Here is a 27,732-nt window from a genome sequence, read left to right as displayed (position 1 = left end):
AAAATCATTGTAAATAATGACTTATTTCTTAAACTCTTGAATAGTTGTACCATACGATAATCTAATTTAAGATTAAAGAACAACAGAAAATAGGTATGACTGAAAATTATATAAAGTTTATATCAGTTTTAGTTGGATACAACTTAAAATATTAATTCTTTAACATATAAAACGTTATATTTTCGATTGTCAATTAAAAATATTATAAAAAAGATTTTCAATTGAAAAATATTATTATAATTATTATAATATTTTTAATAAATAATATTATGATTTTTATAATATTTTCAATGAAATTTTTTTCGATCTTAAATTCAATTGTCTCACTCTACCTATACCGGCATTTATTATTACTAAACCACCACTGAGATTCAACGAGTGAACTGTGGATTCGCTGTTTGGTTAGCCCACAGAAACTTTACCTGCTTAATAAATATTTGAGAAAATTCCCACGCTTTCTCTCTCAGATCTCTATCCTTGCCAGTGTTTTAGAGGGAGAAAAGGGGGTTAAAGTAAACTGAAAAGGAAGCGAAGTAGAGCAGAAAATGGGTGGTGATGAAAAGGTCTTCACTTTGGCTCAAGTCTCCGAGCATAACAGCCCCAAAGATTGCTGGCTCGTCATCAATGGCAAGGTACATTTTCCCCATTTTATTATGATGTGTTTGATTAAATGCCAAAGTGAAGGGTTTTTGCATGTTTTTGACTTGTCGGGTACTTTGATTTTCGAGTGATGATGAACCCATTTAGGAGTTTATTTTTCCCCCAATATGATTGAACTGGTTAGGGTGTTGGTTATCTCTTCTTATTCCTTTTGTTTTGGGAATTTAATCTCCTGATCGATGTGGGATTTGAGTTGTTTTACATTGCAATTGAACTTTGCTGTTCTGGTTTGATCCATTAGCCCGTGGTAGAATCTGATTTAACATGTTCTCAAGTTTCCGTGTCTACTGTCTACACCATATCATACACAAATTCGGACTTGGGTATAGGATTAAATCTGCTATATGTATTTAAAAACTAGGAAAAAGAATCGAACACGTCCGAATCAGGTGTGCTGTTGTTCTTAATTCGTATCCGACACTCATTCCCACTCCTGGGTGACATAGCTCATAAGCCATTCATGGCGTTATGCTGTTCTTAATTCGTACCCGACACTCATCCCTCTGTACATCGGATGACAGGACTTGAAAACTTATCGAAAAGAGAACGTATGGTTGTTGCTGCTGTCTCTTTTGAATCCGCTGTTACCATAGGTATAGGTATTGCGTTTTGTATGGGCTGGTTGTAAATAGCATCTAGAGCCAACTAAGAAGAGGGTGTCAAACTTTGAAAATATGGGTCTTATGATCATATCTTTAGCTGCAATTGCTTCTGGTATTATTGCTCGAGCTTTTCTAAGAAGTATATCGGACATCTAAAGGGATGATTCTGTTTTATTATTAAGAGAATGCATCTTAGATGCAGATGTCCTTGGGACTTTTAGTTACTTGATAATTGAGTTTGGGAGTTGCATCTTGTATGCTCGAACCTTCACGGAATTGTTCACATGATTAACCGAGGACTAAGTTATGAATGCACACTCAGATCATCGAAGCTCTATGACACTTGGCTTATATTCTTCCTTCTTTTTGAAGGTCACATGTCCGGGGTGTATGCAAACGTAATTGTGGTATGTAAGTCCATAAATATTTGTAAAATCTTAGACAAAGTTAGTATACTTGTATAGTCACTTACACTAGGTCCCTAAGTAATAACTTAAGGTTTGTGTCAGGGTAGATGGCTGATAAGAATTTTCGTAAAAGTAAATTGGAGCTTGAGTTTTTCTTGAAGTTAACTGATTAAAATGGGGAGGGCTTTTCTTTGGCAGGGCAATGTTGCTTTTGTCATATTTTGTTTGGTTTTGAAATGATATAGTTCGGAATAAGAAAACACGATTTCCTTCTCCGTGCCCTTGGCAGTTTTGACTATACAATTATGATTCTCTTTGAGGGCTTCGTTACACTGTCGAACCGAGAGCTCTTCTCTATATTTGCACGTATGTTGTAGAAAACAAACCCGATCTTCTTTTTCTTAAAAGAAAACAACACCCTTATATGCAGCAATCAAAGAAAATTCAATTAGGAAGCGGAAAAACTTCCTTACTAGTGTCTGTTGTGATAGTTCGCATGGAATGTTCTTGAAATTTTTGGGGAGCACAATATCTATTTTATTTGTATGAATTTTAGTGCCTATTAGTGTCTGTTTCGTACGTGAAACAGGTTTACGATGCGACAAACTTTTTGGAAGACCACCCTGGTGGTGATGAAGTGTTGTTATCGGCAACAGGTACAAAACTTCGAGTCTACTTTCTTCGAGTCAGATCAATATAGTATACTGCAAAGAAGTTGGCATGGTTTTAATGTGGGTACATTCACAGGGAAGGATGCAACTGATGATTTTGAGGATGTTGGGCATAGTGACAGCGCTCGAGACATGATGGCTCAATACTATGTTGGAGAGATCGATGTCTCAACTATCCCGAAGAAGATAAAGTATAAACCGGCAAACCAGCCACACTATAATCAGGACAAGACATCCGAGTTCATCATCAAGCTTCTTCAGTTCTTAGTCCCCCTTGCCATCTTGGGGTTAGCCGTCGGTGTTCACCTCTACACCAAATCATCTTAGTATAGATCTGTTCTGATAACCCATCAATACCCTGGTTTCATTTATGCCAATCTTCAAAGATTATAAAGACAAGATATGGAAGGATGACAATTTAATGTTTTCTGTTTGATAATGTTGTTTGATTATTCGACTTCGAAAGTTTTTCCCTCCCCTGTTTAAACTAAAAATTCTCCAAAAGGAAAAAGTGCCGAGTTTATGAAATCATCAATTACCAACCAGAAAAAGCTTTACCCCACCGGTACCTGAGATACCACCAGCAATGTTATACATGAGGTTCACTAGAAGCAGTTGATCATACTAATGACTTGATGAAACAATACTGTTTCCGATCATAGTGAAGCAGTTGATCAGGACTCAATGAAACAACATCGTTTCCGATCACAGCATCGGGCTGCATCATAATCGGACCAAAGCGGTAAGGATTATAAGGAAAAGAGAAGATAGGATGAAAGGGAACATGAAGGTTGCATCGTTACAAATATATACAAACAAGAGGTGGAAAATACAAAGAAATTCTGTACCAGATCGACTGACCTAATTGACTGACCCTAAAGTATCTAAACTTTAACCTACACCTTCATCCTCTTCCCTTCATAGTAACTCATTACCCTTGCTATGTTACAAATCACTAGTCGACACATTTTTTTAACAGTCCTACTTCTTTCTCTACAAGTAAAAATAAAGGTGATAGAAAAGGGAACTAACACCATCACCCTCACAAGTCACAACTGAGGTATTGGCAGGAAATATGATTCTAGGGATCCATTTTCTCCCATTGATACCGTCCTGGAAGTGGCTTATCCTTCGCAGGATCGAAGTTGTACCTGCAAGTAAAAGTTTCTGCTGAACGTTCATACAATCATAAAAGAGAGAAACAGGGTGAAACAAATATAGGATACTTCTCAATGAATTGCCTTTTCTGGTCTACTTCTGCAAGAGCAAAGAACTCGTCCATTTCATGCGATGCCGGGATGTTTCACCGCATTGAATTCCGTAATCTCCGATTAGTATCTGCTGAGTCGGCCAGCCTAGTAGTAGAACACGGTGTTCTTATGCTCTCTGGGTCCCTTATCAAGCTACAAGGAGTTGATTCCCTAGTGCCCCTGCACCAGAAACAATAGCTATTAGTTGGTGTAAAATAAAATCTACAGGTAAACACTCAATTCTCAGAAGCCAGTAAAAAGGTATTGACTGTTCATTTTTTTTTTCCAGCTTTATATCTCCCAGAACCACCCTACAGAGAAAAATGAACAACATTGCAAAGAGAACCAGACCATAATAATAATTTGATGAACCGTTTTCATTGTGTTTCAGATCCTCTTTCCACATTAACATGCTTCAATCACCAGTACTTTAGCAGAAAGGACATAAAAAAACACCTGGAGTTCATTCAATATGCACATTAAAATCACAAAAAGCTGTTCTACAATTATTTCCGCAAGGACAAATTGAACTGACAGTGTCCTTTTTGGAGGGTAAGGGGTCCAATTACAACCTATACGAATATGAAGAAAAAAAGCAACGCAAAGCAACTCGAACAATATCAAGCAAAGTGTAAAGTTCTAGTTATTATAATCTCCAAAAATCATATTGACATTCATTAGCTAAACCCTCGTCAGACTATCCTATGCTCAAAGCACGGAAATTCAAAACTTTCAAAACTTATATTTTAGTCACTAGTCAAAATTTAGGGTATTACAAAAAACAAACTTGCTTTCTGCAAATAACGAGTTTCATTGACAACCTAGCCCATCTAAAAAATGCACCTTAATCAAATTTGACAAAAATAATACCAAAAGGACAAAAGATGTAATTTAGTACATTTTAGCTCTATGACTTGAAAAGCATAATGGTGGTAGTTTATACAAACATGATGAAGTGTTTAGACTATGTTTGTTAGCAACATGAGATAAATGCTAACATTAGTTCTTCTACCTTTTTCTTATGTAATTTTTTTTACTTAACCCATTAAATTTTATTATTGAATTATATATGAACTAAAATTAAATACTTTGATAAATTTATTTTTATTAAGTAAAAATAAAAAACTAAAAATTACATGAGAAAAAAAGTAGAATAACCCATGTTAGTTTTTATCGCACATTGCTAACAAACATAGTCTAGACACTCCATTATGCCTATATAAACTAACACCATTATGCCTTTCAACTCATCGAGCTAAAGTGTATTAATTTACATCATTAGTCCCTACAATATTATTTTTTTCAAATTTAATTAAAGTGCATTTTTTAGATATGTTTTGCATGTGGGTTGTCAATGAAACTCGCTTTTTGTAGAAAGAGAGATTCTTTTAATCACGTTTTGTAAAACGCAAAGTAAACCTACGTGAATAGTTTAGAGATATTTTTTCAAAGAACGATCGACGGAATTATTTAGGGGTATTTTTTTCAAAGAATGACCGATGGGATTATTTTCCTAACTAATGAGCATTTGGGGTTTTCGTACTAATAACGCCATGATAGTTGGTGTGAAAAGCATTCATCTTTTTTGAGGACCACATCTTCATTAAAGCTACTTTCAGTTCCACCGTCGACAGTTATCACAAACGTCCAACGACTACCATAATTTTGAATATTTTTTAAATGAAAATATGATATATGTTTCAGTATTAGAAATATAGAGTAATAAATATAACACATTTAAATATGATCAATGTGACAAATTCAGTAATGGTTAATTTTTGTGGTCAATGTGATTAATTTTGTTAAATTTTACAGTGATTAATATTATTAATATAATTGTATTATAATGGTTAATGTGGTAAACTCTTATGATTAATAGTTTAATTCAATTATACTGTAAAAAGTAATTGTTATTGTAGTTATTTAAATATTATATTACTTGTGTCTATAATTGTTAGTCTTAATACTTTTAAAATTTAAAAATTAGTTTTTTAGCGATTAAATACTCCACCTACCAAATAGTATAGAAAGATGAAACACTAATCCTTAAGTATGATTTGAGATTTAAATCTTACAACATAAATTGGAAAAATCATTCTCATAATCAACTTTTGTGATATCGCATTCAAATTAATAAAGGGTAAATTACACATTTAGTACTTAAACTATAAATTTTTATTTGTTTTTAGTACCTAAACTTTTATTTTTTAAATCACACATAAACTATAATTTTTGTTTCATTTTAGTACCACACCGTTTAAAACTTTAGTTTTGTTTCATTTTAGCACACCGTTCAAATTTTAACGTTAAGTTTTGAAAAAATTGAAAGTTCAAAAATTAAGACAGACCAAAATTGATAGTTTAAATACTAAACGTGTTAAGTTTTCAATGGATGATACTAAAATGATACGAAAACTAAACGTTTGTTATGATTTTGAAAAAATTAAAAGTTTAAGTGTTAAAACGGATCAAAACTGATAGTTTAAGTATTAAATGCATAGTTTACCTATTAATAAATCAAATGGGATGATTATACTGGAAAAAATTTATAATCCAAGATTTTGTCAATATTTAACCTAAAAATAAAGAAACCTAACCCAAACCCGACCCAACCCATGCTCATCCCTAAACACCACCCACCTCCACTGTAACCGTCGGCCACCACCAACTTTTCAATCCGACATCATAATACCGTCAGATATTCAAAATATTCTCATTCAAATCCACTTCAGATCCTTTATGAATGATAAAGCTTACTAACCGAATCAGAAACTAAATCGAATCTTTAACATTTAGAATCCGCAAGCAACATTCGAGTGTTAAAACCCCATGGAGCAGAAAAAACGACGGCGTATGAGACGAGTAGTACGTACCTGTAAATATTGACAACTCTCCCAAAGAAACAAGTGCATAGTTTAAGAAATGATCCAAAGTTCCTTTCTGATACACGTTACCAACAAGAAAAATAGCTTACCAGTTACCCCACCAGTACCTGAAATGTCACCATCCATCTTTATACATGAGAAGTTTAATGGAGGAAGCAGTCGGTCATGAAAACGAAACAATATTGTTTCTGATCATGGTGACAGGCTCCGTCGACATCATCATAAAGAATGCAAAATTTAGCAGTGAAGATCGTAGGGAAAGACAGATGATAGGAGGAAATGGATCATGTTTCGTCCAAAGAGTGTCTTAAAGTTCCATCATTACAAGTATAGACAAACAAGGGGAGGAAAAACCAAAAGAAATTCTGTACTGGATCAACTGACCTAATTGACTGACCCTAATGTTTCCAAACTCTAACCTACAGCTTCATTCCCTTCACTTGTAGGATGATCTGTTAGACAAAGGACTTGGATTCAGTTTTCTTTTCTAACTGGTTACCATTATGTTACAGACCATTAGTCCGGATACATTCTTTTAACAGTTAAGGGTGATGGAAAATGGAAATAAAACCATCACCTTTACAACTAAGGCCAATTCCTAGTAGCCAAAACTATCTAAATTTAAGATCAACTGAGCATTTAACAGGAAATATAAGTGCTGATGGAACACTAATGCTGCCTAGGGGTCCACTTTCTCCCATTGATAACGTCCTGGAAGTGGCTTGTCTTTCACTGGATCAAAGTTGTACCTGCAAATAATCCCACATCTTTTATCAGATCATAAACCACAAATACACTAAAGTGTTTCTGCAAAAGTTTAAGACAGTCATAAAAGTGAGAAACAGGGTGAAGGAAATATAGTATATACTTCTCAATGAATTGCCTTTGCTGGTCTACTTCTGCAAGAGAAAAGAACTCATCCATTTCATTTGATGTCGGGATTTGTGGCCTCGTTAAATTCTGTACTCTTTGGTTAGTCTCTGCTGAGCTGGCCGGCCTAGTACTTGAACCTGGGGTTCTTATGCTCTCTGGGTCCCTTATCAAGCTGCATGGAGTAGACTCCCTAGTGCCTCTGCACAAAAACAATAGTTATTAGTTAATGAAAAGTGAAAGAATCTAAACGTAAACACTCGATTCCAGGAAGCCCGTAAAAAGCATTAACTATTCCATTTTAGGCTTTACAATCCCCACTCCTAGAAAAAGAAACAACTTTGCATGTAGAACCAGATAATACCAATCATTTGAAGAACAAAGCTGACAATGTATAAACATAAGGGTTCGTCGATGTACAATAAAAAGAAAGAGACTCTTTTTATCAACGTTCAAGCAAGAGGTCTTTGCAATCTAGGGGGGAAATAAATAAAATTGCCACTGTTTTTATTTTGTTTTGGATCCTGTTTCCACATGGACACGCTCCAATAACCAGAATTTCAGCAGAAAAAGACTACAAATATATGGAGTTCATCATACACGATGACACATTAAAATCACAAAATGCAGCACTACAATTATTTCTGCAAGGATAAATTGAACTGACAGAGCCACTTTTTCCTATAAGGAAGGGGGTTAAAACTAAAACAAGATAAAATTCATCAAAGTAATTTGACTTAAACAAGCAAAAAGTTAAAAGAAAAAGAAAGAGCAAAGCAAACTCAACAAATATTGAGCAAAGAAGAAAATGAAAACAGGTTTTCTGGTTATTAGAATGTCCAAAGATCAGATTTAACATCCACTGTAATCCGTTCCCAAACCATGGAACCATGTATTCCAAAGAGATGAGCTCGATTAGCACGTTAATTTCCAAAAAAAAATGATTTCATAAATTTTTATCTTGAACAAGTCATGGCATTCACCACAAGCAGAACAAAAAAAATGTTTTGTTTCTTTCCAATAGAATAATTAGCAGCATAGATGCCTAAAAATACCTAAACGAAAGAACCTAATAGATCTAATATATATCACCGCAGAATTTGACAAACCCAAGTTTTAAAAGCATAATATTATTAAAGAAAAAGGATCAGAAATCAATTACAGTAACAAAACAGAAGTTATGAGTGACAGGGTAAGGCTGGTAATCTATATCCTTGGAGTTCTCCATTTTTCTTGAAATACATGTGTCTGACATCCATGTCAGACACATGGATATGGGACATGATCTTTCAAATACAGAGAAAAAATAAGAAAATTTTGAACTTAATAAATTTGTCGGACATATATCCATATCCAACACTCAAATCCGAATCCAAGAAACATGGTTGGTAGTGGCATAGTTTTATTTCAGAAACAAAGACTTCTGCATAAATTCAACCACCTACTTCCATCAAAATTCAAAATAACCAAACAATGTATCTTTAATAGCCAACTTTGTTTGTGAGGCAATAAAGGATATAAGCCGAATTATTTAATTTCTCTGCAGGGGAAAGACTACAGAAACAGATCAGAGATAAAATTGCAAGTTTACAACAATTTGAAACAAATAAAGAACACTTCTTCTCAGCAATTGATTCACAAAGATATTATATCGTGAGGATAAATTCTAAACCTTGCTATAAAAACCCATAGTAGCAAATTTATGAGAAATATGGAAATCATGAGAAAATGAAGTGAAAAGAAATCATATATGTTAGCAGATATTTTCATTATAGCAGAATCCCAACATGAAATAATGTTACCTTTTTATGTTTGTGCTGAAACTAGGCGTCTAAGATATCAAGAGCAAGAAAAAAATGCATGGTTTAACACATACATGAAATATAGACCAAATATTTAAATTTCATCCTAAAACTACAAAATGCAAGAACTCAATTGCACTAAAAGTTTATACTTCTCTTGGGGTCTAAAAATCAAGAAAAATGAGAAATTTGTGAAGCATTTTTAATATCAAAACTTTGTGTTTTCTTCATAAAAAAGAATAGGCAATTAAATTTATAAAAACACCCAAAATCCAATGTAAATAATAAATAAATGAAAATTAGAGAAAAGTTCCGAACCAACCTCTCTCTAGCTTCAACGTCCAAAATATTTTCCCCAAAAGAAGCTTCATCACCACCAAAATCATTGCTTTCATTGTTATTATTGCCAATATTGCTATAGTTAACAACATTATCTTCTTGCACAATCTCCTGGCTTCCAACTCCACCTTCCTTTTTCTTCTCCGAATCAGAGCCGCTGCTCACTCGAACCCTAGAATTCGAATTAGGGTTGGGATTATGTCCACAGTTATCCTTCTTACTCCCCTGTTGCTGTGTCTGCTGCTGCTGCTTGAGCCTCTTCGAATCATGGTGGTGCACCGCAACCGGCGGCTTCTCCAACCGTCGACTGCGAAGCTGGAGATACGAGCCGCCTCCTTTACCCGGAGCCGAAGCAACCGTAGGCGGAGGAGAAGCCGAGGATTTCTGGAGGCGTTGGAGCGCGAGGGTTTTGGCTCGGGTACGAACGCCGAGGGAAGCCTGCAAGACCTCCACTACGGAAACTTCCCCCGCAGTTTTGCCCTTCCTAATGTACTTCCCCATTTGGGGTTTGAAAATTGATTTCAAGAGGGAAACGAGAAGAAAGATGGGTTAGCAGTTGTTTGTTACAGAGAGAAAAGGGAAGCATAAATAAAATATTAAATACTCCCCTTTTTCACTTACGAGATAAACTACATATTTAATACTTAAACTATCATTTTTGATCTGTTATAATACTTAATTTTTTTTTAAATCAGGTGTAACGTTTAAATTTCATTTCATTTTAGTTCCACTCCGTTAAAAGCCTAACGGGTTTACTACTTAAATTATCAATTTTGATCCGTTTTAGCACTTAAATTTTTATTTTTTTCAAAACTTAAAATTTTAAACATGGTACTAAAATGAAACAAAAACTAAAGTTCTTAACCTTTTAGGTATGAGTTTGAAAATTTGAAAGTTTAAGTACTTAAACATACCAAAATTGATAGTTCATGTACTAAATGCATAATTTACCCTTTATTTTATATTTGAATTATTTTTTATTCATTAATAACTTGCAAATAATTAAAAATATTTATGCAAAATATGGATGAGAACATAAAAACATTTTGTCTTAAACGCTTCCCTAAATTAGGGGTTAAACAACAAAAAAGGATAAATCAATTACCATCCCTAATTTTGATATTTATTTTAATTTAACCCTTGAATTTCTTTTTCCATACCAACCAATAATAAAAAAACAAAAAGAATATAAAACGTAAGAACTAATATTAATAAAAAAAAAATTAAATATTGAAATTATTTCAATACAAAAAATAAATTTGAAAGTAGGTGTACAAGTTAAAAAATTACTATACTATAGAATTTAATTAAACATAGAATTTAATAAAACTAAATTTATTTATTAAAAGTTTATAATCTTTTATTTTTTATACTCATTGTTTAAATACAGATGTTTGAATTTGATCAAAGTTATCAAGTCAGATAATATTTATATGTATTTTTTATTTTTTATTTTCATGTATTTATTTTTTAAGGCAATATTTTGAATTTACTTTCTATATAAATTTGTTTTATAATTATTTGTTTTTTTTATCGCAATAAATAAAAATAGCTTTTCAATATTACTACAAACCATGCCTTATTTTACGAATTACGCCCAAAATCTCATCATCTCACGATACGAGTCAATGACAATAAGCATTGGATACCCTTTCTTAGGTGGCGACGTGGAAAGTGCATTTTGATTTTTAATACTTATTTTATTTTGAAAGGGTAAACAATATAAGTTGCCACTGAACTTTAGATGGTATATCGTTTATATCATTAAATTTTCAATTGTTCTAATTATAGCACTGAACTTTGATTTTAACTTCAATTATATCATTATGTTGTTAAATTTTAATGCTTAACACTATAATGGAGTGAATGAATCTTTTTTTTTTCATTGTAACGACGTGAATAAAACAACATCATTTCAAAATTGATAGTCAAATCAGTGCTCGTCACTGATCGTCATTCGCATAAAAATCAATATTAAAATATTCATATTACACTTCTCTTTCTTCTCATCAGATTGATTTTCACGAAATTCACTAAAAATTTGATGAAAATCCATCTAAATGTTCGACGTACTAATACTTTGATCCCCTTCAACAGTTATCCGATAAAACCAATTTTGAGTTATATTGTTCATCTTTTTAAAAACAATGCTTCTCATCGTTCGAATTTTTAACAAACACTAAAAAAAATCTAATATGAGAAAATCTTCAAATCCCTAAACATGGTGAGATTTTTATTTAATTTCGTCGATTTTGATTAAGTTTTCTAAAAAACCCAATAGTATGAAAATAAAAAATAATTAAATGTGAATGTTTTTATACCAATTTTATCACAAATAACGATTAATAATTGGTAACGGTTTATTGCCAGAGACACTCGAAAGAGTGCAATGCCTGAATAAATAATTTAAAAGCTTAGTGACAATATTGATATACCTTTAAAGTTTACTATGAGAACGAAATCGTTTGGGCATTAATAGTTGCACCAAAACGATATCATTTTGTTCACGCCATGAAGCCATTTAAATTTTAATAATTTAATAATGTAATTGGGCCAAAAATTAAAATTCAATGTTATATTTAGAATAATTAAAAATTTAATTATATAAAAAGATATAAAGTGTTATTTATTGTAGTTTATGTTTTTCAAACATTCACTTGAGAAAGATTTTTGTTTTGTTTCTTATTTTTTTATATTCCATTATTTTCAAAATATATTTTATATTTATATTAATCTTAGTGACATTATACTTTAACCTTAAAAAACATGATATTATATTTTAGTTATTTAATTATGGCATTATTAGTTCAAAATCATCCAAAAGAATTCATTTACTGGAAAAATAGCCCGAACAATATTAGTTAAAAAAATACTTTAAACTGTCCCCGAAAGATTACCTCCCGTCCTACAAAATGCGTTTATGGACTTTACGTTTTATTGGACGCGATATTCATTAACTTTTCAGATAAACTCGTTTAATTTTTAGATAAAGACAACAATAAATGCTTGCAACTCGTTTTTCGTAGAACGCAACGTCAAACCTCACTTTTTACAGAACACGAGATCATCATACGTGGACAATTTAGAGAGTATTTTTCTAACTAATGTTGTTTAAGTGTATTCTTCCTATAAATAAATTTTTGGGAGATTTTAAACTAATATGCCTTTAATTATAGTCTGATTACAAGTTAAAGATGAGATCAAACAGAGCCACGGGCCACGGGCATCCAAGGAGCGTGATCCACACGTGTGTCATTCTTTCGAGATTTGCACGTATCAAATTGAGGCAGGGAAAGTGTGAGTAATGTTAAAAAAGGCATAATGCGAAAAAGGTCCCCCAACATTTATTAGAATAGTTATTTTGGCCTCTATTATTTTTTTAGAGTGTTTTGACTCTAACGTTTTCTTTTAGGGGGCGTTTGGATGAGGGAATGTGGGATTCCCCCGGGAATGGAATCCACATTCCCCCGTTTGGTTTGGACGGGAATGTTATTCCCGGTAATGTTTTATTATCAATAGTGGATTTTTTGGGGTATATTACCGGGAATGTCATTACCTCCATTCCCTTAGGTATTGTAACATTACCGGCGTTTTGGACTAAAATACCCTTAAAATTTTACTTTTATTTCAAAAATATCATTCTTCTGTCATTGAATAATAAAAATTCTACGAAGTTTAAATTACAAATTTATCCTTAAATTATTTTAGATTTACAAAAAAAGTCTATAATTAAAATTTTATATGAAGTTCAGGGGTTGAATAAAATTCATATAAAATTTTACCCTTTCATTAAACCTTTTTTATATTTTTTATTTTGTGAAAAAATTATATAAATATTATGAATTTAATTTTTTAAAGAAAATATATAATTTTTTTACAACTTGTAATATTATACAAACATATAATAAGGACATTTTTGGTCAAATATACATTACAATAATCTTTTATTCTTTTAACCAAACACGGTAATCTTACATTCCTACTAAAACAACCAAACACAAAATACAACATTCCCAGTAATCCTATTCCCTGGTAATCTTTTATTCCCACTGATAATCTTACATTCCGTGAACCAAACGCACCCTTAAGGTCAAAAGACATTTAACATTTAACTAGATAGTCACTTTTACCATGATTCTTTTTTTAAAGTATTTTAGCCCCTAGCGTTTTATTTTAGGGTAAGAAAACCCCTATTTTAGAGCGTTAATCGTTTATTTACTAAAGATTTTCAACCATAAAACGACTTTTTTTGTCTCGAAATGAAAAGTTGGAATCAAAATGTTACAAGAAAGAATAAGGGTCAAAATGATAATTTTAGTAAATGCTAGGTGCTAAATTTTACATTATGCCTTGTAAAGTAAGATTTTAAATTCAAATATTATAAATAGATAAAACAATATTATGAAATTTTTTTCCTTTTTATAAATTTAATTTAATCTGACTACTAGAATACTAGATATATTAGTGGATATTATATAAGCAAAAATAACATTTTATCAACTTATATTAACTATATAAATATAATTTAACAATTTATATTTTTATTTATGCAGATTATTTATATTAAGATTCAAGTAAAATAAGATTATATAATTATTTATTAGTTGTAAAATACTTTTTACCGTTATGTATATATATATTAAACGATACCAAGACAAATCTATTCAATCTACCAAAGTGTAGGCATATTTAATTTCTTAAATATAATTCATTATTTTTTTATAAAATATAAATATATATAAGAAAATAAATAAAAATATAAAAATGAATAATTAAAAAATATCAAATAATTCAAGAAAATAAATTATAGAAATAAATTATTATAAAATTTAATATATTTCAAAATAATTAAATCCTACATTCTTTACAGAATTTATGTGACTATTGTTTATAAGTCATTATATAATATCAGGCTTATAAGTCCCAAGTTATAAAGTAAATTCCAAGCACATAATTTAGCTTAAAAGGTTTGTGTAAATTAAACTAAATTTAAAAAATTATTATCGATAATAAAAAATATCACCAATTATCTATTAAATTTATTAATTTTAAGGGCAAATTATTCATATGATCACTAACCTATTTTCCCTTTTATTTTTACCACTGATCTTTCAATTTTGTCAATCAAACCGTCTAATTATTAAATTATTGTGGATCAAGTCAATGGCCTTTAATATTTAACGAAGAGTGTCACATAATAGTTAAAAATTTTGGTATAACTATACATTTGGTACTTGTTACTTACATATTCTATCAATTTGATCTTAATTTTAATAAATTAAAATAAATTTAAGATAGAATATGTAAGTAACAAGGTCAGTATGTAATTATATCAAATCTTTCAACCACCACATAAATTTCTCTGTTAAATTTAAGCGGTTAATGGTTTGATTGGCAACAATTAAATAGTTAGGTTGATTAGTTGACAAAATTGGAAAATTGGCGGTCAAAATGAATAGGGATAATAGTTAAGTGATTGTGGTTATAGTTTACCCTGATTTTAACTAATAAAAAACTGTAAAAATAACTATTTTATATAAATATCACCTAATATATTTTTTAATTTGAAATTAAATAATTTAATTCTACCAATATGTGATGCCACTGTATAGAATTATACATTATTTCTTTTATCTATATGTTCAGTATAATATTCTCATAAAACAAGCATCAATGTTCCATGTAGTGTAACACATCTAAGGAAACAGTAAATTGAGGGGGAAATTAAGGGTAAATTACGAATTTAGTATCTCAAGTATCAATTTTGATTTATTTTAGTATCTAAACTTCTAATTTTTTCAAAATCATACCTAAAGTTTAGTTGTTGTTTCATTTTAGTACTCTCATTCAAAATTTAATGTTAAGTTTTGAAAAACTTTGAAAGTTTAGATACTAAAACAGAAAAAAAACTGATAGTTTAAGTACTAAACACGTTAAGTTTTTAACGACGGATACTAAAATGAAACAAAAACTAATGTTATATATGATTTTGAAAAAATTAAAATTTTAGCTACTCAAATATATAAAAACTAATAGTTTAGGTATTAAATGCATAGTTTACCCAAAATTTGAACGTAAAAAAATTCTAGGGCGAGAACAATGGGAGCTTGTAGTGGAGGGTGAAACGTGATGCTTCCTTATCGGCTTACTTGTTAGATTCAGGATTTGGTCCGCTAGGCACCTCGTGAGTGGCGGCTTTGAACTGTCGATCCCTACCACTACTGGTGGTTTCCGGCGTCGGAGATTCCGGCAATGGGTGCGTATTCGAGGCTGTTCGTTGAGCTGAAGAGGGGGAAGAAGACGAGAAAGGTTGGCATCGACAGAAAGAGAGACAAGCAGGCGGCGGCGAAACGAGTAGGAGGAAGAACAGTAGGGCGAAGCGTTCCATTGAATAGTTATGAAAAAGAAGAAGTCCCAGATGGAGAAGGGATATTGAATATCCATGAAAAGTTGAAAATCTGCAGGCGGACCACCGTGTCTGGCTTTAAGTTTCTGCTACCAAAAAGAGAACAAGAAATAAAACAAGATCAATTAATGGTGGAAGGAGGGAAATTTTTGACAAAACAAAACTTTTCAATTTATATTTTTATCAGAAGTAAAAAAATAAGTAATATGAAACCATTTAAAAATATTTTTTTATTAATATAATCATTTTTCTCCGGGTTAGAAATCACATTAATGCATTATAATTGTATGTAAATTTAATTATTATCCTATTAATTATACTTAAATATAATTAAAAAATTACAATTTATTATACATGTTTGACTATAAAATTATAATTACATCTTAATTCCATATAACATGTTTAGAAGTACAAATTATAAAATACATATTTATATAAATTCGACGTATGTAATTGGATTTGAGTACATATGTGTACCATCTTTGTGTAGTCTATCAAATGGTTTTAGTGGTAAAAGAGAACGTTATTTTCTTAGTCAACAGGTAAATATCTTGCTCAGACAACCATTATTTTTTAACATGAAATGATGAGTTTGGAACATACGAATGGTTGAGTGATTATTTTGTAATTTTTAATAGTTAAATGACTCAACAAAAAAAGATATGATAAAAAGATTATTCTATAACTTTTAATCATCAAGAGACTCAATAATGATGGACTCAACAAAGAATCACCTCTATGGTTAGCAATCTAATTATATATTTAAAAATAGAGGGCTTAAAACACATCTGAGCATCTCCTCAGTCAATTTGGTCCTTGAGCTGGACAGGTTTTGTCAATTTTCCCCATGATTTTCAGAACCGGACCGGTTAGCAAATCGATCATGTTATCGGTTCACTGGTTTAACCGATCGAACCGGTTCGATCGGTTGGAAGAACCGGACGACGTCATAATTATTTAAAAAATTAAATAAAAATACAAAAAATATTTAATAAAAAATATTTTTTTATATCATAAGTCATATTCAAAGCAAGTCATAACATATATAAGTTAAAAACCATAAAATCAAGTGAAACAAAATGATTCAAATTAACTACAACATAATATTTAAGGTAAAACATATTAAATAATAAATATAATCATATAACTATAATTAAAAAATAAATTTGGGGTTAAAAAAAATCATAACAAAATGATATTGTTTGGTTTAATTTTTTTTAAAAAAACAATCTCACATGGCTAAGAAACATAGAAGAGCATCCCAAAAGTCTAAAGAGAAAATATGAGAACAAAACAATCTCACGTTGCTAAGAAACATAAAAGAGCATCACAACTAACTTCTATAAATAATAGAGGTAATTTGACATTCAAAATCATGGAGCCTTTTGGTGAGCATTGAGTGAACTATTCTTTCACTTCAATCAAGCTCGAATTTGAGGCTTCAATCGAGCTTCCAAATTTTTTTTAGTTCAAGCCTTTTTGAGGTCAAGTTTCAATATTATATTTCGAGTTTGAATTGAACTTGATAATTTTTAGCTTGTGAGTTTGAGTTGAGTTGAGCTTACTTTTAAAGTTTTCAGTTCGACTTGGCTCGTTTAACAAACGACGTTGTTTGGTTTAATTTTTTTTTAAAATAAAAAACAAAAATCCCGATTTTTCCCGATTTTCAGCCGGTCCGGTTCGAACGGTTCAACGGTTCAGGCCGGTTCACTAATAGCGGTTCAACCAATTTAAATTGAACCGAACTAAACAACGGTTCCCGATTCAACCGACCAATCCGATTTTCAAAACAGAGATTTTCCCTTGAATTTCTTTCGGTCAGAGTGGTCCCTGATAAAATTCCTTCACTTAGATATTTATATTGCAACTTCAGGGTCGAAGGTCAATTTGCATAAACTTATCGAGCTCAAGGCTAATTTGACTCTCAAAAGTTCAACAGCCAATTTGACAAAACTCATCAAAGCTCAAATATTATCCTATTGTTTACGCCATTGAAAATTCTTGTCAAAAATCAATTTTATAGAATATGGAATACGATGGCCATTTCAAACAAATATAAAACAGCAATCAAGTTGAACGGTAATCATTCTAAATTATTACATTCAAAACTAGGCTTTAAACACGAATTATTTATTTAATTGCTTGTATATAGAATTTAAGTAAATCTAGCTGATACCAATAACTTATACGTATGAATCACATCCAAATCTAATGGCCACACTTAATGGAAAAACCTCATCCTCCATATGCTGCGAAGTCGTCGTAATCAGAGATATTCGCCCATCTTCCGAGGGTGGCCACACTTTAGCTGCCCAGTTACCAGGACAGCTTCCCTAGCCTCGAATTCTCGGTCGGCATTCTGCGGAGAATAGGGTTAAACGGAAGAGTATATAACATCGTTAATCTGTTGGGATTTTACACGAGTATGAAGATCAGCATGAACATTGCAATACAGAATTCCCGAAGCACTTCGCTTTGTTAGCAATCTTTCGAACTCCATTCCCAGTTAGCGATAACGAAAACGTTGCCGGAGATATAAGGATCCTATCCATCATGTTTATTTTTGGGGCCTCGAGGATTGCTTTAGGTATGGATAGCGCCCATTGCATACCCCATATTGCAAGAGGCCTCATGTATATAAGAGATCGGAAATGGCCGTCGGTCGTCCATGCTTCCGGAGTCTGGAACCAGTAACTGCTCGGAAAAAGAAAACAGGGTTTAAGTAGTGATTCGAAACCCCTCCTTGGACCAGCCCGCAGTGAACTAATAAGAGAAATTAAATGTCATCTCAACGACTTACCCGAACCCCTCCTCGGACCAGCCCGCGGTGAAAATGCCTTCGGCAGTTGTGAATGCCTCTTTCTCCATTCCGGCAAGAATCATATTCGCCGCTACGGCATAGGTAACACCGGTCCATATCTCGCGCGACTGCATGCATGTCTCATCCACCTTTCCGTTGGGATGCATCCCGTTTACCGCTCCCATCCGACCTCCTTTAACTTTCATCACATTGAAATCATATATTTTCTGAAGAGCACTTCTTGTTTTGAACTCATCAAAAAGTGGAGCCAAGCCTGAAGATGCCGTGTACCATTGCCCTGCCAGTTGATCCACTTGTATCGACTTACTATTACGACTCGACCCGCTGTCGTAGTTGAAATAAGAGCCATTCCACAATTTCTTTTCAAATGCTGATTTTGCTGTAAAGAATTTGGTTTTGCATGTTTCGGCGAAGAACTTGTCACCTATCTGCTCGGCCATTGCAGCGGCAGCTTGGAGCGCTGCAAGCCATAAGCAACCACAGTAAGCACTTACCCCATGGACAGTCCAAGTATCATAAGTTTGATCTGGAAATCCATCATTCTCGATTAGACCATCGTCGTCTCTATCAAATTGTTCCATGTATTCCATTGCAGTACAAACAGCAGGCCAAACATCGACTCCGAATGACATATCCCCTGTGGCAGCAAAATCCCTATACACTTGAAGCACAAACTTGGGATTCAGATCCTTCCATTTGCTTGTGTCATGTATGTTGTACGCATTCATTTCATTCCAAGGATCATGAGTCCCTAGATCATGAGGAACAGCTCCTCTAACTTTGCGAATTCCGTAGTTACCTTCTGCTAGAAACTTTACTTTCCTTCCATCCTCGGATAAAACAGCCTTGGCGAAGTCTCGTTGAATGTTGAGCTCAATTTTAGGGAAAAGCTCAAGAAGGGCAAACGATGCATAAAAGTGTACGTCGTAAGTGCACCACATGATATACTCAACTCCCTCCAAGTAAAGAAACCTACCGACATCATCCCTGTCATCTAGTTGATCCTGCCATTTGAAGTGATGTGATAAGTGGTTGCTGCTTCCTTTATTCTGAGGAGTACCCGAGTCACTGTTATTTTTCAACGGAACACCAGTAGAACCATTACAGCCACTGGTAGTACTATGCTCAACAAAGGTACTGTGCTCGCTGTTCACTTTAGCTTCGGTTACTTTCACATCTACACTTTCTACATTTGTTGGTAATTCTTGATCATTTTTCACATTTGGGGACGGCAAAGAAGAATCTGCACAAGGGTTACGACGAATTCAGTAAACTTATAGACCAATCTGTGCTGGTATACAAGATACTATATGTAAATGATGCCATATCGTACAATAACATGCACCTACTAATTGCCATATCGTAAAGCAAAAAGTAAAATGAGCAAGGCACATTGCATGAGTACCTATCCAAACAGTTCCACCAGCAACCAAAAAGTAGAGCTCGTTAAACAGCGTAAATTTGTACCTGAAATACATAATGAGGATGAGAAAAGTAAAGGGGGGTGTGGAACAGAAGGCAAGATAAGGTTGATGAGAAAAGTAAAAGGTGCATTGGATGTTACCATTCTGGCAGCCCTTCATCATTGAGGATGGGACTTTGCCATTTTTCAATCTCTTCTTCCCACCGTTTGTAATCTATAAATAATCAGAATGTTATCGGTCTCAGATGTATGAAGTTAATAGAAATCTTGTAAAACAAAATAATTCTGATAAAAAAAAGCCATTTCGGAAAGCGTATACTGTCAACGACTTGTGAAAGAGAATAGTGCCAGAATATTTAAACCAATTGCATACTTGTCAGTGCATCATGAGCCAAGTTCAAAGCTGCTCTTTCAGAAGTGCCGTAGAATTTTGTGTATCTCCTGTAGGAAGACGAAATATATTTAAACATCCAATGTCTGTACACGTTGGCATGCACTGATGACTAGAAAGAGAAGTAAATTGTAAATACCTATGGTATGAGCTCCCTTTTAAAAATTTTATTTTTGGAGAAGACCAAGCAAGAGAAAATGAAATGGTACACCTTCCATGGGGTTCCACCCAACCAGAGGCCGAGACTGCAGCACAAAGTGTCTCTCCCGGCGAAGAAGGCATGCTTGGGCCGCGATTGAAATTTTCATGATCAAATTGTCCATCCTTTAGACACAAAAACAACAATTTTAATTTGCAAACGGGTCTGGAAAAAGCATAGCACGGAAATAATTTATGAACAACTTGGAAAGAATACTAGGGCGCTATTAGGAACTCATACAGTAAGATATAGACTTGAAATTGAATACATATCCAATGTTGACAAGTTCCGTAAATTGAAGGGGAAAAAATGATAACTAAAAGTAAAGGTTGATAATCCTTTACAAGAAAGATTTACCTGCATCATTTTACCCCACATCTCCCTAGCTGTTACTGACCTTCCTTCAGCAAGACCAAAACATGGTAGGACTGTCACGTTGACATTTTGGGTTTCAGATGCAGCTATGGCAAAGGTAACAGGAGGGTTACCCTTGCCAGTCCTGTGAAATGACGTCAATTCTTAGAAACATTTGAAATCTAGTTATTGTGTTAGCAATATACTTTTATGTAACTTATGCACCAAAGCAGAATGCAAGCAGGCTAGCAGGAAAATAAAACGTCGACAAACAAATAATATCAATGCAGCACTGAAGTAAATGTCAAGGAAACTCCTGGACCAGAGGAAGATTCATGTAATGACTCAGAAAAGAGAAGAAAATGAAATGCTAACCCCTGAAGTTTTTTTACACTCAATTAAACCCTCAAACCCAGGAAGAAAACAATGTGACCCTTCGACTAAGGTTAAATTCCTGTGACCCACGACGAAATTTTTAATTCTGAGGGCTTAATTGATATAAAGCTTAATACTAGAGATTAAAAGCAAACTTTTTAATATTCTAACATCCTTAAAAATTCAAGGTCTCAGGGAGAAGCAAAACAAGATGCGTCGGAATTTATATTTAGAATATTTACAAAATCCTAAAGAAATATTCCGGTAGTTGTTTTGTCAAATACACACACATACACGTAAAAGAAATAGCCTGCTAAATATAGTACTGATGTTTCGGGTAGTTTACAGAAAGCCTCCAAATCACCTTCCGACAAAACAGGCATACTCATGATCTCTCTCATCTACGCTTCAAATAAATGCCATAATCAAGCATATCCCTGTGATTTCACATCACATTTCCTAAGAAAACAAGTGCAACTATGTCCCCCTAATTTAAAAAAAGAAAAGAAAAGTAGTACCTAAATTTTATAATATTCTATCCATTACTTGCAATTATCGTAAACTAAGAGAAAGTGCAGGGGTTACCACAAAATGTAAATTGAGTAGATTTTAGGAGCTTTTCATCATATAGGAAAATGCCATACCCACCTGAAATGGAAACTTCTGCTAGCAACAGAAGTATGTTCTCACGACCAAAATAATGTGTTGCTCACTCTTTTTTTAAAGTGAATGGTGTATTTTAATTAGCTACCGAGTGTCATAAGGAAAACATCTTTCTTTCTTTTAACATAAATACTTATGTCAGCCCAACATCATCTTTTGTTTTTTCCCACTTCTTTTTCCCTACTTATTGTTGAGCTTGTGTGTATTTAGAAAGGGGACGGTGCTTAGCACATAATGTTCCCTTTCACCTCCTATAACAGTGAAATAACCAGGAGAAATACACAAACCAACCGTCGTATAAAGCTATTAAAGTTTGATGACTTGCTTGTGATGAAGAAGTACACCAGAAACTCCATCTTCGCCTCTATCAAAATAAAAGAAAAGAAAGTTAAGACATTTTGTAATGCACATAGTCCAAATAGAAAGAATATCCACTAAATATACTCACATGAATGGTTCGTTCACATGATCCCCTGATAAGTGTGAAACTCCACCAATTGAATTCTGCAGAAACAAACATTGATTACTGAAAATGCAAGAACCACTCCTTTTATTGATCGAGTAAAATTAAACACAATATTGAACAAGTCTGGACCCAGAAATGAACTTACCACCCATGTTAAGAGTAGGCTGACTTTTGCCCTTTCTTTTCCAGTATTCACCAACTGCAATGGAACAAGTAATGATCTTGTAAGAAAAATAGAGGAAAAAAAGGCATAAAATAGTCTTGTAAATAACCAATTACAAAAACAAATCTGAAATACACAAAAAACGAAAAAGGGCTGTATTGTATGCATATAACATGTCACTAAGTTATTGATAATTAGATTCTCAGTAAACATACTGTATAGACAAAAACAGCTGTTGGAAGACTAGTATCCTTATAATTATGTGGTATGAAAGGTGATATCTGCCGACAGGACACTTTTAGGTCAGGATCTGGTTCACCTGAAAAGATAGACCATTATAAAACATGAAGCAAATTAAAATAAAATGACTCGAATGACCAAGAAAGTTTGAATAATACCATCATATATTGTCCATGCTCTAGGAAACAAAGCATGGTATGTAGAATGCTGGCCACTCAGATTCCAACCCCATGATGAAATACCCTCATCACAAGCTTTCCTGTGAAAGCATACAACTGACATTAAACTTGCAATATACAGTTGCTCCAAATGACAAGTTTCATACCTAACTACAAAATTATGGCCAGAGATATTAATCTTTATTTTCAAATCTAGGCAAGCCACAGAAAGTTCACTGGAATCTCTCTACCTTTCACAAAAAGAAGAAGAAGTAAACTTTGGATACACAAAACATAGCTGCATCAGGATTCATTCTATTCCAAAATAACTAACCCATCCGTTTTCTAGAAGTTTCTCTATTCAATCCGTTCCAACTAAACAAAATATGCTTGTCAAGCATTTAGAAAATACTCTCAGAGATTGAAGTAGCATGGTTGATAAATAAATATATAAACAACGTAGTAGCAAGCAGGGTAGTTTCTCAGTTGACAGATCACCAAGAAATATCAGTTTTAATGTTAGAAACAAAATGTAAGAACTTTGATATATAAATAAGAACACATATTACTTGATCAGTTGATCTGCCAAGTTCTAATTGAATTTTCCTTGGTACAAAACATCAAAATTATCAAAAATCTGCATGTATGACTTCTTAGTAGAAATATTAAAAGCTAAAATCAATGCACCCAAATTCTGCAGATAGAATGAATCAAAGAAGATAAATACCATACAAACCAAAATCAGATGCCTACATGCACAACATTGATTAGTTGATATGTACGGGATGCAACGTGTAAACATTTTCATATCAATATTTTTTAGAGTGATTATATTAGAACTTAATCTTACCCTAATCTTCAGTTGATGGGCAACATGTGAATATCTATTTCTATTAGCAACATGTAAAGATTTTCATATCTATATTTTTTAGAATGATTGTATTAGAACTTAATCTTACCCTAATCCTTCATGCTGTCCTGGAGCCAAAACTGATGCATACTTCTTATTCCCACCATCTCGAGATATAAAAAGCTACAGTTACAGAAAAGAAATCAAACCATTGCGAGAATAAAAAATTGGTTTAATGTTTCTAAACATCTAATGAATTAATTTTATTCCTTGCTAAGGTTTTTTTTTTTGGGGGGGGGGCGGTTGGAAAAGCACATATAATCCAAACCATGTTGTTGGTCTATTTTAAAAAGGGGAAAAATTACTTCATTAATTATGAATGATGCCAAGAAAATTCTCTTAGGTTTTGCTTGTTACTTAGAATGGAAAATATGTTAATCAATTAGTTAAGATTCATGATCACTTTCCCATCATTTAGCTTAATCATTATATTAACAAAATCTCCATACTCATTTCAATTCAATGTACCAAGCTACGGAAACATAAATTCTAAGTTCAATACATATTGCATATGTTCAAATGACAGTCCTGAAACAATTAGTACAGCAATCTTATTTCGCATGCAGACTTCTGGATTATTCCTTGAATTAAAATAATACTAAGATGGGCATAAAAAAGTAAACAAGTTGAAGATCTGAGCTTTACAGAAAATTGATTAGCCATGACAGGCGAAGGGTCACAAGTTCCAGGAACAATTTGCCATTGCCTGAACTCACCTCTGAAGCCTCTGGATATACTCCCACTCCTGCAACACAAATTGCCACAATCAGATGAATAAAACATTCCAACACTACAAACTAAAACATTTAGCTAAACCGCATTAAATACCCCATTCCTCCCAGTGGAACTCCTTGAGATGCAGATGGCTTACAGCTTTCTCGGGTGAAAGGGTCAATAGGTGCTTTCTGCAAATTATCATGCCACAACATATAAAGTTACTCAGAGCTATCAAGGAAAATAATTGCCTGTTTCCAAAAAAAAAATTAAAAAGGAAAATGAAGCAAAAGACTGCAAACTAAATAAAACAAGACAATTACCCTTCCATGAGATGCCTCTTCCCTGACATAGGACCATAGACGTATACCTAACCGCACCTAAGGTTTCAAATTCCAAGATCAATTCGAAGAGGTAACCAGTATATGTATAGTAACTTAAACCAGTAATCAAACAAGGATTTCGATCACTTACCATCTTTATTGCTTCCTTAAATGTAATACTGAATTCTTTAAGAAGATTAGCATGACTGTTTAATCGCCTTCTCCAAGCTTGTTTTGGCGGGCCAGCACTATCAAAATCAAACTATATAGGAGTACCAAACCGGGTGAATTAGTTTGGCAGAATATTAAAAGTTCATCTGAAGCTAAGCCTACAACTATCATCTAAAGAAAAAACTAGTTTATTATAGAATCAATATGCCATTTAAGGCAGAAAATCAAATAAATCAAAATTTCATTCTTTATCCTCATATTCAGCAATCAACACACACACGATATGACTATGTACTGGATTTAAGATCATCAAATTTGAAACAATATTAGGAAGAACAGAGTCCTATTAATTCTAGATGTTACCAGGGATGATTGTCAGTCTCTTTCCCACCTTTGAGACTTAAACTTCATGATGTGAGTAAGTGATATAGGCATCAAGTTCAAAAATGCTTTCTTCCCTACTGTTTTTTAAACATGTAAGGATTTTGATCAGACATCAGTCGCGAAAATCAAACACTCCTATCGAAGACAGGAATTATATCAGGCCAGTCAACCTTCTAATTTTTTTTAAAATCTATTTCCTGAATGAAGATGGCAATCAAGCTTTGATTAATTGCTAATACAAAGAAACAACCAAACTCCATAACTAGTATTTAAAGTAAATGTATTAACTAAATCTCTTATACGCCATCTACAATATCAGTAGGATTATGAATTAAAAAAGAGGCAGCCAAAAAATGAAGTAAAAATTCAATCTCTCAATAAAAATAAATTCCAAACATTATTAATCAAGATATAGCTAATTCCGTGGGAAAATATACTTCGATCCTATTAATTCTAATAGTAGCACTACCTTCTTTCCTCTGATTTTACACATTTCCCCCCTCAGGAACCAAACAGAACAAAACCTAGAAAATGATCCAAAAATCTTACCAACTGTAAAGTGTGACGGCTGATATATTCCTCAGGCGGCCATGAATTCTTTCTACAATGGAATATATTGCTAGTAACCATATCGAATGATCAAAGTTCAATTTCCAGTTCAATAATTACTCTTATTTTTTCCCTTGTTTTCCCCTTCTTTTCAGCTATAAATCTCTAAAAAGTAAAAACCATACTATCACCCAAAAAAACGCAGGCAACTGCCTCGTATTCTTTTCAGCTATAGTTACTCTTCTTTTCCCCCTTCTTTCCCCCTTCTTTTCAGCTATGAAACGAAGTGCTTAATCAAACAGGGACCCGCGGGATAAGAGATCTGGAGAGTGCTTGAGATTTTTCGTGAAAGAGAAGGGGGGAAAAAGAGCAGCGTAAAAGGCAGTGATGGCGTTCTGATTATAAAGAAAATTTTGGGAAGCAAGTAGAGGAAAATCTGAGGAGTGGAGCCCTGGCGTTGGCGTGTCGCCTCAATGGATTGCTTGGTGTGATCGCAGCTAGTTCTCCAATCGCCAGCTGCTCCCAATTACAAACTTTACAATACTGTTATTGTACAGAAAAATAGGGTAAATTACGCATTAAGCATTTAAACTATTAGTTTTGGTTCATTTTAGTACTTAAACTTTCAATTTTTCAAAGCCATACCTAAAGTTTAGCCTTTGTTTCATTTTAGTACCTTTCATTAAAAACTTTAGTTTTTGTTTTATTTTAGTACCTCATCTTTAAAAACTTTAGTTTTTGTTTCATTTTAGTATCTCGTTCAAAATTTAATTTTAAATTTTGAAAAAATTGAAAGTTTAAGTACTAAAACGGACCATAACTTATAGTTTAAATAGTAGATGTGTTAATTTTTTTACGGTAGGATACTAAAATAAAATAAAAACAAAATGTTACATATGATTTTGAAAAATTAAAAGTTCATATACTAAAATAAACTAAAATTGATAATTTAGGCACTAAATGCATAATTTACCCAAAAATAATTAAAGAATAAAACTTCTAATATAAGAAAAATTATATAAAAAATTATATTAACAATTACTTTAGATGAAACGACAGAGTAAATTTTATTAAAAATTATATAAAAAAAAGTATAAATAACTTAATAACTCTAAATTAAATCAATATTTAATTAATTTATTAGGTTAAATTTAATTAATATTTTAATTATTAACATAATAAGAATGAACCTAATATTTTATTTCAGATAATGATTTAAAACGTTATATTAGAAATTTAAAGATATGACCTCTAAAATTTTTAAGTATGAAATTATACCATTAATAAAAAAATTTATATAAAAATAATTCTTAGACAAATATGATTGCTCTCCTGAATATCTATCGATTCATTTCTAATTATAAATAAAATATAATAAAAATTAAGAATTAATTTGCTTACACATTTTTATATCTATGAATAATGCATCTATAATAAAATAATTTTAGAATAAGATACCGACATGTGTAATTTTTATTATTATTTTGATTTTACAAGGAAAAATATTAATTTCTGTATACTTTTTTATGTAAAATA

General features: G+C 32.5%; 3 protein-coding genes and 1 long non-coding RNA gene across 7 annotated transcripts; 1 reads left to right on the top strand and 3 right to left on the bottom strand.

The window, feature by feature from the left end:
* The first annotated feature begins 380 nt into the window (after positions 1-380).
* LOC120213769 (cytochrome b5-like) lies at positions 381-7,785 on the top strand. 2 transcript variants are annotated; one of them, XM_039211829.1, is made up of 4 exons: positions 381-632; positions 2,259-2,325; positions 2,417-2,666; positions 7,775-7,785. In XM_039211829.1, coding segments are annotated over exons 1-4 (405 nt in total). In that variant the 5' UTR covers positions 381-545; the 3' UTR covers positions 7,776-7,785. The 2 variants fall into 2 exon arrangements, with proteins under 2 accessions (XP_039067760.1, XP_039067759.1); XM_039211828.1 differs by lacking the exon at positions 7,775-7,785 and having other exon boundaries at positions 2,417-2,790.
* LOC120213767 (cyclin-dependent kinase inhibitor 5-like) lies at positions 3,250-10,034 on the bottom strand. Of its 3 annotated transcripts, none has more exons than XM_039211825.1 (3): positions 9,470-10,034; positions 7,344-7,547; positions 3,250-3,491 (listed from the first exon to the last, which is right to left on the bottom strand). In XM_039211825.1, the coding sequence occupies exons 1-3, from the start codon at positions 9,985-9,987 to the stop codon at positions 3,422-3,424; spliced, it is 792 nt and encodes a 263-aa protein (XP_039067756.1). In that variant the 5' UTR covers positions 9,988-10,034; the 3' UTR covers positions 3,250-3,421. The 3 variants fall into 3 exon arrangements, with proteins under 3 accessions (XP_039067756.1, XP_039067757.1, XP_039067755.1); XM_039211824.1 differs by lacking the exon at positions 3,250-3,491 and adding an exon at positions 6,746-7,224; XM_039211826.1 differs by lacking the exons at positions 3,250-3,491; positions 7,344-7,547 and adding an exon at positions 3,629-3,770.
* A 7,930-nt stretch (positions 10,035-17,964) lies between these two features.
* LOC120213766 (non-lysosomal glucosylceramidase-like) lies at positions 17,965-26,579 on the bottom strand. Its single transcript, XM_039211822.1, has 18 exons — positions 26,197-26,579; positions 25,244-25,354; positions 25,093-25,149; positions 24,884-24,960; positions 24,701-24,800; positions 24,105-24,178; positions 23,146-23,246; positions 22,963-23,066; positions 22,730-22,783; positions 22,567-22,622; positions 22,444-22,482; positions 21,084-21,225; positions 20,667-20,851; positions 20,510-20,577; positions 20,278-20,350; positions 20,119-20,180; positions 18,693-19,956; positions 17,965-18,586 (listed from the first exon to the last, which is right to left on the bottom strand). The coding sequence occupies exons 1-18, from the start codon at positions 26,275-26,277 to the stop codon at positions 18,325-18,327; spliced, it is 2,910 nt and encodes a 969-aa protein (XP_039067753.1). The 5' UTR covers positions 26,278-26,579; the 3' UTR covers positions 17,965-18,324.
* Positions 25,722-25,986, bottom strand: LOC120213770. Its single transcript, XR_005524809.1, has 2 exons — positions 25,936-25,986; positions 25,722-25,901 (listed from the first exon to the last, which is right to left on the bottom strand). It is a non-coding gene; the product is annotated as an uncharacterized LOC120213770 (long non-coding RNA).
* Positions 26,580-27,732: the final 1,153 nt, after the last annotated feature.

Source organism: Hibiscus syriacus, unplaced genomic scaffold (genome assembly GCF_006381635.1).
Source record: "Hibiscus syriacus cultivar Baekdansim isolate YM2019G1 unplaced genomic scaffold, ASM638163v2 tig00110044_pilon, whole genome shotgun sequence".
NCBI classification, from domain to species: Eukaryota; Viridiplantae; Streptophyta; class Magnoliopsida; order Malvales; family Malvaceae; genus Hibiscus; species Hibiscus syriacus.
Note: the sequence above shows the minus strand (reverse complement) of the source record. Positions and strands in the feature narration are given on the sequence as shown.

What these genes read in the sequence shown, in the direction of transcription:
- LOC120213769 (XM_039211829.1), top strand. Translation starts at nt 546, where the DNA reads ATGGGTGGTGATGAAAAGGTCTTCACTTTGGCTCAAGTCTCCGAGCAT. An exon ending in GGCTCGTCATCAATGGCAAG is followed by an intron (nt 633 to 2,258) that starts GTACATTTTCCC and finishes TACGTGAAACAG; the next exon opens with GTTTACGATGCGACAAACTT. An exon ending in AGTGTTGTTATCGGCAACAG is followed by an intron (nt 2,326 to 2,416) that starts GTACAAAACTTC and finishes GTACATTCACAG; the next exon opens with GGAAGGATGCAACTGATGAT.
- LOC120213767 (XM_039211825.1), bottom strand. Translation starts at nt 9,987, where the DNA reads ATGGGGAAGTACATTAGGAAGGGCAAAACTGCGGGGGAAGTTTCCGTA. An exon ending in GACGTTGAAGCTAGAGAGAG is followed by an intron (nt 7,548 to 9,469) that starts GTTGGTTCGGAA and finishes GTTTTTGTGCAG; the next exon opens with AGGCACTAGGGAGTCTACTC. An exon ending in CAAAGGCAATTCATTGAGAA is followed by an intron (nt 3,492 to 7,343) that starts GTATATACTATA and finishes TTTTACTTGCAG; the next exon opens with GTACAACTTCGATCCTGCGA.
- LOC120213766 (XM_039211822.1), bottom strand. Translation starts at nt 26,277, where the DNA reads ATGGTTACTAGCAATATATTCCATTGTAGAAAGAATTCATGGCCGCCT. An exon ending in GCCGTCACACTTTACAGTTG is followed by an intron (nt 25,355 to 26,196) that starts GTAAGATTTTTG and finishes ACTCCTATATAG; the next exon opens with TTTGATTTTGATAGTGCTGG. An exon ending in TGGTCCGAGGAGGGGTTCGG is followed by an intron (nt 18,587 to 18,692) that starts GTAAGTCGTTGA and finishes TTTTCCGAGCAG; the next exon opens with TTACTGGTTCCAGACTCCGG.